Raw genomic sequence first — 10,260 nt, 5'->3', positions numbered from 1 at the left:
GATTCAAAAACTCCAGGTGACGAAGAAAACCCTGATCCTCTATCAGGGAGATGAGCTGGTTATCCAGAGAGATTCATTCAGTTAACTTCTCTGTAATATTTTTGGCCATGTCGCTGTCTCAAGTATTTCTCTTTCCCTGTGAAAGTATCCGTGAGTGTTTGTTGCTTTGGTGTCTTTGCCTGTATTGCTTGAGCGAACACATTGTTTAAGTGTTTTTTATATGCCATATCAGATGTGCAGTATTAACTGCAGCTCTTTGTTTCCTCCCATGAAACGGTTGTGCTGCAGATGTTACATGTCGCTGTTAGACTGCTTTCGTTATTTCCACACTGCAGACATTTGCCAGAGTAACATTCTGCACGCGTCTGAGTTCTGCCACAAATTGTGCTCTGAGAACAAAGTAAAATATTTGTGTCTAAAGTGTAGTGCAATAGAAGTACACAGTTGTATCACATGAAAATACTGCAGTGAGGTGAGACCATTCCAAACACCAGAGGGCAGCACGTCCCCATAATGACCGCTAACTGTAGCTGCAGTTAGCTCGTTAGCTCAGTTAGCTGTGAGGTCAGCAGTCGGGACCAGGAGCTCAGAGCATCAGGGGAATGTTTGTTGACAAGTTTAGCAGAGGGTCTTTAGCTGAGGCTAGCTGGTTAGCATCCTGCAACAGTCATAACAGTCACAACATTAACAACAGCAACAACAGTTACAACAGTCACACCATTAACAACATTAATGACAGTAACAACAGTTACAACAGTCACACCATTAACAACATTAATGACAGTAACAACAGTACAACAGTCACACCATTAACAACATTAATGACAGTAACAACAGTTACAACAGTCACACCATTAACAACATTAATGACAGTAACAACAGTTACAACAGTCACAACAGTCACAACAGGTCGACTCAAACCCAACTGTGTTTCTGTTTCAGATAACTTTTTGTGTCCGTGTCTTCCTCGTGGGTACTTCCCAGCGTCTCTGATAATCACTCCCATACTGTCGGCCTGCGGGCTGCATGTTGTTGTTGTTTTGTTCATTGGAACTAATCAGGAAACACATTTGCAAGTTTCCGTATAAAAGCGAGGCCCAGACCCTGATGAGTCACACTGTGAACAATGAGTGCTGCTCTGTTTGACAACAACCTGCAGCAAAGATCAGGTTCAGTCTGCTGACTCATCCTGTCACTGAACAACAGAAAGCCCCACATGTCGTCTGTTGCCAGGTCGCTCAATTCCCTCTTCCTTCACCTCCAGCAGCTCCGTGCCTCCATCTGACCTCCACCCCCCCGTGTCTGACAGACCAACATGGCCGGTCTTGGGCCACTCTTCCTGCTGACCGTCAGCTGCTGCCTGGCATCGTCCGCACGGCCTCAACGCCACCTCCCATGCACGGTGGTGAGTATAAGCTGGGCTTTACTGAACGCAGTTCTGAATGTGGATTTAGTGTGGTGCTGATCACTGTAGTCCAGTGACTGTGTTTCCTGCCTCGCTACAGTTTTACTGTGACTAATTGCGATGTAAACCACACACACACATCACATGTTCAACACACAAGGAATGTAAGCAGTCTATATTAAATCAGTGATAACAGCAGGAGTCAGAGAGTCCGACTCATGAGTTTACTGATGTTAACTCCTGACCACAGATCTGAGCTGGTCTGCCTGTCGCTCGTCTGCTACAATAAATCACAGTGTTTGTTTGTGTAAGACAGGAATGCCTCGTTCAGGATCCCACAAATATGCAGAGTAGCTCAGCATGCTCAGCCTCAGACAGAGATGGAGACAGTTTTATGAGCTGTTTTTGGACGGGGGGTCTCTGGACATCTGGTCTCAATTATAAACTCACTTAATAACTGAAATACTTGAGGGAGAGAAGAAGAGCCGTGACTGTTACAAAGGTATGTTTTCTTTACAATACCTCGGTCTGAGTAAAGCCGGCTACCTCTGAGTTAATGTAGACAGAACTACATGATGCTTCATGAGACCAGCTCGGTCTTCAACCTTGAGTGGACTGAGCTGCTGTCTGCAGCCACTGTTGATACTCTGACTCACGAATCCACTTGGCAGCATGCCGAAATCATCAGACCTGTGTTTGTCTCTATTCTCAGGTCCAGATGGATGTGTTCTGCAGCGATCTGAGCCTCAGGAGCGTCCCAGCCAACCTTCCTCATGCCGTGCACATGTTGGACCTCTCTCGTAACCAGGTGCAGAATCTGAGTCAGGAGACTCTGGCACACCACACCGGCTTTCACCATCTGAAGCTCCACTCCAACAAGATCCACTTCATCCAGCCAGGCCTTTTCAAAGACATGCCGGATCTGAAGGTCCTGGATCTGTCCAGGAATCATCTGAATGTGTTCGCTCTGTCCAAAATCAACATTGGGTCTCTTACCGCTGTACACTCACTTGATCTTTCAAACAACGGGCTGTACACAGGAATGTCAGACTACTTCCTTTATGACTCTCCAGTGCTGGAGAATCTCTCTCTGAACAGCAACAGCATCACCAAAATATCCAAGAACACGTTCAGATGGCTCCTCATTGCTGACCAGATCAGCCTCCCACAACAATGTCATACTGGAAATTCGAGGATGGAGCGTTTGACTCATTGAATCATCTCTCTGAACTCGATCTGTCCAAGAACTCAATCACTTGCATCACAGACTTCAACCTGTCCAATCTAACAGCTCTGAACCTAGTAAGAACAGTGTGGAACTCTTCCAGAGCAGCAAACCTGAAAGCCACTAACAAACTTCAGTTTTTTAGATTCTGAGTGAAAACAAAATGTCGACTTTCCTCTTCCTCCCCAAAAAGAATGAGCTCCAGTATCTGGACATTTCACGAAACAGACTCCAGAGCGTCAATGTCACAGGAAATTCTGAATATAAATATATTTTCCCTAAACTGAGACACCTGGACATGAGCTACAACCAGCTCAGGAGCATACCAGAGTCCTTCTTCTACTGCATTAGATCACTGGAGGTCCTGAATGTGAGCAACAACTGTCTCAGCTCGTTCTCTGCCACAGGTTGTCCTTCAGATGGTGAAGATCATTGATCTGAGCTTCAACTCTCTGCAGAGTCTCATGTTTAAAGAAAACACTCTGCAGACACTGGAGGAACTCTTCTTACAAGGAAACGACCTCACCACCCTCCACCACCAGGTGTTTCAAAGACTGCCGAGTATCAGACACCTGCAGCTGCAGCAGAACAACTTGGAGATCTGTTCATCAGACCAGATCCACCAGGATCCTACAGACCAGGACCAGCAGGATCCTGCAGAGTGTGTCTACTTCACTTCAGTACGGAACCTGCATTTCCTGAACCTGTCTGAGAACAACCTGAAGACTCTGCCTGCAAACGCCTTCACCAACACTTCACTAAAGTTTCTGGACCTGTCCCTGAACCCGGGTCTAGACATGGACCAGCATTCCCTGTCTGGTCTGGAGCATTCTCTGGTTCACCTGTTGCTGAGGGAGAATAACATCTCCAGTCTGAACACAGACCTGTCCTCCCTGACGAGTCTCCAGACACATCGACCTGTCCACCAACCAGCTGACCACCCTGCCTGTGTGGAACAGGGAGTCCTCCATCGAGTCCCTGAACCTGCAGAACAACAACCTGGTGACCCTGGAAACCAGCACTGTGCTGGTTCTGGAACGCTCCCTGAAGACCCTCTATATGGGCTCCAACCCTCTGAGCTGCTGCAGTAACCTGGACTTCCTGCACATGGTGCAGCACTCAGCGGTGGTGGTTCCAGACACGAGACCGTCACCTGCGTCCACGACGAATACTCTGAGCCGGGTCAACATCGAGAAGGTGACGCAGAAGATGTGTCACCGAGCCAGCATCCAGAATTACATCGTTGCTGTCATCCTGACAGCGTTAACTGCTAATGGTCGTCCTCGTGCTGCTGGTTAAATGTTGTCACACCAGGAAACACAAACACAACCGGAGCTTCAGTGCCTGATGTGGATCAACAGAGAACATGAAGGAACATGAAGGATGATGGTCAGTGGTTTAAAACCAGGGACACAAAACATGAATGTAGGCTGTTAAGTTTTCTGAAGGTGGACGGTCTGTGATTCTTCAGGGACACATACAGATCTGCTCAATGATGGGCTGAGACACCTGTCCATCAGTCACCTGTCCATCAGTCACCCATCCATCAGACACCCTGTCCACCAGTCACCCGTCCACCAGTCACCCGTCCATCAGACGCCGGTCTATCAGATACCTGTCCATCAGTCACCCGTCCATCAGACAGCTGTTCATCAGTCACCCGTCCATCAGCCACCTGTCCACCAGTCACCCGTCCACCAGTCACCCGTCCATCAGACGCCGGTCTATCAGATACCTGTCCATCAGTCACCCGTCCATCAGACAGCTGTTCATCAGTCACCCGTCCATCAGCCACCTGTCCACCAGTCACCCGTCCACCAGTCACCCGTCCACCAGTCACCCGTCCATCAGACGCCGGTCTATCAGATACCTGTCCATCAGTCACCCGTCCATCAGCCACCTGTCCATCAGTCACCCGTCCATCAGCCACCTGTCCAGCAGTCACCCGTCCTCCAGTCACCCGTCCATCAGACTCCGGTCAATCAGATACCTGTCCATCAGTCACCCGTCCATCAGACAGCTGTTCATCAGTCACCCGTCCATCAGCCACCTGTCCACCAGTCACCCGTCCACCAGTCACCCGTCCACCAGTCACCCGTCCATCAGACGCCGGTCTATCAGATACCTGTCCATCAGTCACCCGTCCATCAGCCACCTGTCCATCAGTCACCCGTCCATCAGCCACCTGTCCACCAGTCACCCGTCCACCAGTCACCCGTCCATCAGACGCCGGTCTATCAGATACCTGTCCATCAGTCACCCGTCCATCAGACAGCTGTTCATCAGTCACCCCGTCCATCAGCCACCTGTCCACCAGTCACCCGTCCACCAGTCACCCGTCCATCAGACGCCGGTCTATCAGATACCTGTCCATCAGTCACCCGTCCATCAGACAGCTGTTCATCAGTCACCCGTCCATCAGACAGCTGTTCATCAGTCACCCGTCCATCAGCCACCTGTCCACCAGTCACCCGTCCACCAGTCACCCGTCCATCAGACGCCGGTCTATCAGATACCTGTCCATCAGTCACCCGTCCATCAGACAGCTGTTCATCAGTCACCCGTCCATCAGACAGCTGTCCATCAGACACTTGTCCATCAGACACCTGTCCATCAGTCAAACATGTTCTTTAAAGTCCCCTAAACGAAGACACACAGACAAATGATTAATACCAGAACTTCTGGTAGATAATGTTGTTTCTTCTTGTACTTTAAAGGAGACGTTCTAGTGGTCATTGTAGGAACTGTGGCTCTAGAGCAGGGCTGTTTCCTGTGTGGTGTTAGCATTAGCTACATGCTAACCATCAGTTTATTGAATGTACATGGAAAAATCCACACAAAACACTTCAACACTCTTTGACTATCTACAATATACAGTTATTTTCAAAATCGTTTTGACTATGCAGGCATCTGCTAGCTGGCTTAGTTTAGCATTAGGACTGAAAACAGGAGGAAACAGCTTATTGCTGACCGAAGGTAAAATAATCTGCATTCCATCAGCTCTAAATCTCACTAATAAAGATGTTATATCTTTAATTTGTGTGTTTTTCTGATAGAAATTAGCTAATTAGTGAGTTTCAGAAATGGCATGGATGACAGATTGTTACTAAGATAGCTAAGTTAGCAGTTTCCTCTGAGCCCCCAGAAATGGTGCCAGCCTTTAAAGACAGTTTGACATTATGGTCAAACTGTGTAACAACACGTGATGAACACTCAGACCCACAAAGACTTTGGTGATCGGTAGATAAATGTTTTGTTAAGCATCACAATGCCCACGATATCAGATATTTGATCCATTTGGTCTAGAGTCTAGAAGAGCTGCATCATTTAATCATTTTATTTGTGTTAGCAGAGGGCTAAACAGGAAGTTAGATGCTCGTCCAGAGCTGAGCTCAATTAGTCGAACAGAACAGGGGAATTTTCCTTTAAGCTAAAAATAAAACAGAAACACTACAGAAGGAAACACGAAGCTCAGTCACGTGACTTGTTCTTATGAAGCCGTCTTTTACTTTTTCATGTAGTTTTGCACTTTAATGTCTGTGTGTGTGACTGTCACTGTTAACACTCAAATATATACAAACTTTGATTATGAGGTCAGACAGTTTGAACCAGATGTCACTGTACGGATCAACAGGCCTGTGTGGATATAAAATATATTGATCTTAATAATGAAGTTAAACTGAACACTGAAATAAAAACTGTGATACTAAGACATGAAGTCAGCGCTGTCATGTAGTGAGCTACACTGAGATCCACAGTTTCAAATGTGTTTATTATCATTATTATTGTTTTTGTTGTTGTTACTATTCTGAAGTTGATGTGTATTTTTCTCATCCTGTCTTTTTTTATATTAAATGTAAGACATATTTTGTACAAAAGGAATTTTCTTCACTTCAACACTGTGTGACATTTAATTAAATAAAACATAAAAACCTCTGAACACAACAAGTTTTAACTTCATTATTTTTACTGAGACCTGAAAATAATATTTCAGTCTATTCATGTTTATAATGTTTGTTGTGTTGAATGGACTTCGGCAGGTTATTGACACTGATTATTGAGAGGGATTATTTCCTCAACTTTGTTACAGCGTCAGATGAGACCAATAGCTACATCCAGCTGCCAGTTAGCTTAGCTTAGCACAAAGACTAGAAACAGGGGGAAACTGCCAGCCTGACTATCCAAAAATAAACAGTCAACAAGAGGTTTTTGGACAGAAGCAGGCTAACAGTTTCCCTTTGTTTCCAGTCTTTATGCTAAGCTAACTGTCTGCTTCATATACAGTGTATACACATGAGACACACTGACGATCACTTCTATCAGAGTTTGAACAGCATGAAAAATTTCAGGTTATTGAAATAACAATTTTGACTTCATAAAATAATCTGAGATTCAAGTAATTTCATAATATTTACTCTTGATTACTGAACAAAACCTCCACCAGCCTCTGACAGAGTGATGTTAATGTTTTTATTTCTGCATGGTTGTGTTTGTTAGGATATCATGTCGGCTCATTAATCAGTAATGATCGATACCCAACACAAACAGACTGACAACAGGAAAATCAGATTTTTAATTCACAGCAATGTAAAAGAGATAAATTGATTATTTGAGATGCTGAAAACAGATCTTGTTTAATAGTTGACAGTTAATTTATGTTAATTAACTAATAAATAAGTCAGGTACTTTTCTTCAGAAAAAAGAGTGGTGATTAAAATGTGTTAATGTTTATGGTCCACCGGGGACGTGGGAAAATTTTTAACTTACCATGAAGCTGATGTCAAACAGTGAACAGAGAGAGGTGACCTCACTGATAACTGCAGATGAGTTTATGATCCATCCAACAAATCATAAATATGAATGTGATGTTACTTCAGGTGAAGAGCTGGCTGAAGGTCATAAACAGTCTCATGGTGTGATGATGAAGCAGGGACTCTATATATATATATATATATAATATATATATATATATATATATATATATATATATGGATGTTGCAGGGCTGTCTTGGTTGACACGTCTCTGCAGCATTGCATGGCAGTCGGGGACAGTGCCTCTGGACTGGCAGACCGGGGTGGTGGTCCCCTATTTAAAAAGGGGGACCGGAGGGTGTGTTCCAACTATTGGGGGATCTCACTCCTCAGCCTCCCTGGGAAAGTCTATTCCAGGGTACTGGAGAGGAGAATTCGGCCGATAGTCGAACCTCAGATCCAGGAGGAACAATGTGGTTTTCGTCTGGGCCGCGGAACACTGGACCGGCTCCATACCCTCCGCAGGGTGCTCGAGGGTTCATGGGAGTTTGCCCAACCAGTCCACATGTGTTTTGTGGACTTGGAGAAGGCATTCGACCGTGTCCCTCATGGCATTCTGTGGGAGGTGCTCCGGGAGTACGGGGTCGGGGGCCCCCTGTTAAGGGCCGTACGGTCCCTGTACGAGCGGAGCAGGAGCTTGGTTCGCATTGCCGGCAGTAAGAGCCGAGTGTGAAGCGGCTGGGATGAGAATCAGCACCTCCAAATCTGAGGCCATGGTTCTCGACCGGAAAAAGGTGGCTTGGGATAGGGTTAGGGTTAGGGTTAATCTACGTTCCTACCCTCACCTATGGTCATGAACTTTGGGTCATGACCGAAAAAATAAGATCCCGGATACAAGCGGCTGAAATGAGAAAACGCTCCCTTAGAGATAGGGTGAGGAGCTCTGTCACCCGGGAGGAGCTCGGAGTAGAGCCGCTGCTCCTCCACATCGAGAGGAGTCAGCTGAGGTGGCTCGGGCATCTGTTTCGGATGCCCCCGGGACGCCTCCCTCAGGAGGTCTTCCTGGCATGTCCCGCTGGGAGGAGACCCCGAGGAAGACCCAGGACACGCTGGAGCGACTATGTCGCCCAGCTGGCCTGGGAACGCCTTGGGATCCTCCCAGAAGAGCTGGAGGAAGTGTCCGGGGTGAGGGAAGTCTGGGTGTCCCTGCTCAGACAGCTGCCCCCGTGACCCGGTAACAGATAAAGCGGTAGAAGATGGATGGATGGATATATATATATATATATATATATATATATATATATATATATATATATATATATATATATATATATATATATATATATATATATATTAAAACAGATCTGAAGTTTCCTTTCAGAGTTTTAATGTGATAGTTTTGACCTTCTACTTCCTGTGTTTACATCAGATCAGAAAGTTGATGTTTGTAATGAAAGTGAGTCAGTCGTCCTCAGAGACAAACACTGACGGAGGGTTGTTAACTGACAGGGTGGAGCAGGAAGTGAAATAATCACTCATACACAGCTTTCGTCTTCATAACATTGGTTTACTCAACATGTCAAAATGTAAACACACAGACGGACTCTGAAGTGAATCACTGCTGTCTCAGCTCCTGCTTCAGGAGACAAAGTGTAATCTGTCCGTCTGGGTTTATAATCATCTGGACTGTAGAGGACAGGAAACCTCAGAGCTGATCTTCATCCCTGTAATCTGCAGTCTGTTTGTTTGTGTTGATAATGAGGAGCAGCTCTCTGCTGCAGCTCACATCACTGATGACCGCTGGTTCTCTGAGTCTGGCTCACATAAAATATTTCCATTTTTCCATGTTGATCCTTCAATACTGATGTGACTCTGTGATAACTCCCACTGATGCTGACCACCAGCTGATCACGATGTTTGGCCCTGCAGAGGAGGGGGGCTGATGGACAGCGTTCATGCTCCTGGGATCATGAACATGAAGAGTTCATGTCTTCACCACAGATGAGACGCCACGTCATTTGTTTATGTATATATGTCTGTATATTTATGTCTGTGTATATATGTCTGTGTATATATATCTATGTATATATGTTTATGTATATATGTCTGTGTATATATGTCCCTGCATATATATCTGTGTGTATATATCTATGTATATATGTTTATGTATATATGTCTGTGAAAATATGTTTATGTATATATGTCTGTGTATATATGTTTATGTATATATGTCTGTGTATATATGTTTATGTATATATGTCTGTGTATATATGTTTATGTATATATGTCTGTGTATATATGTCTAGTATATGTCTGTGTATATATGTTTATGTATATATGTCTGTGTATATATGTCTAGTATATGTCTGTGTATATATGTCTAGTATATGTCTGTGTATATATGTCTAGTATATGTCTGTGTATATATGTCTAGTATATGTCTGTGTATATATGTCTATGGCAGCAGCTCTGTAACCTCCTGTTCTTTGTGTTTTCTTCTTGTGTTTATCAGATGAGACGATGGAGTCAGACAGGAAGTGTTTAATGTGAAACAGACCTCCGTCACTTTCCTCCACCCTCTGACTCACAGCCCAGCATTAACCTGACTTTATTACACTGAAGTCATGGAGAGATCAAACACATCTTTTATGACAGGAGGAGGAGAGGAGAGGAGAAGAGGTTTGGTTTTAAAAGTCACTTTACTGAGTCACTTCAAGAAGCAAACAAATTCACTCTTTCACTTGCCTCAGGATGACGACAACAATAACCAAATCAACACCAACAACACAAAGACAGTTGCAGAAATGTATATCCAGATCTCCATCTTCCCCCCAGAGCATACAAACTCCCCAGCAGCCCACATAAGTTATAAGTTTAA

General features: G+C 44.9%; 1 protein-coding gene across 1 annotated transcript in view; it reads left to right on the top strand.

Annotated features, from left to right (window-relative positions):
* Nucleotides 1-4,143, top strand: part of lrrc32 (leucine rich repeat containing 32) — a 6,053-nt gene extending 1,910 nt beyond the window's left edge. Inside the window, 8 exon segments of the mRNA XM_037120558.1 lie at nt 1,265-1,405; nt 2,118-2,570; nt 2,572-2,595; nt 2,597-2,702; nt 2,705-3,035; nt 3,037-3,535; nt 3,537-3,899; nt 3,901-4,143. Coding sequence (XP_036976453.1) covers nt 1,316-1,405; nt 2,118-2,570; nt 2,572-2,595; nt 2,597-2,702; nt 2,705-3,035; nt 3,037-3,535; nt 3,537-3,899; nt 3,901-3,978 — 1,944 coding nt within the window. The 5' untranslated portion in view covers nt 1,265-1,315 and the 3' untranslated portion in view covers nt 3,979-4,143.
* The last annotated feature ends 6,117 nt before the right edge of the window (nt 4,144-10,260 follow it).

This window comes from Acanthopagrus latus, chromosome 13 (genome assembly GCF_904848185.1).
Source record: "Acanthopagrus latus isolate v.2019 chromosome 13, fAcaLat1.1, whole genome shotgun sequence".
NCBI classification, from domain to species: domain Eukaryota; kingdom Metazoa; phylum Chordata; class Actinopteri; order Spariformes; family Sparidae; genus Acanthopagrus; species Acanthopagrus latus.
This window is presented reverse-complemented; position numbering and strand designations above follow the sequence as displayed.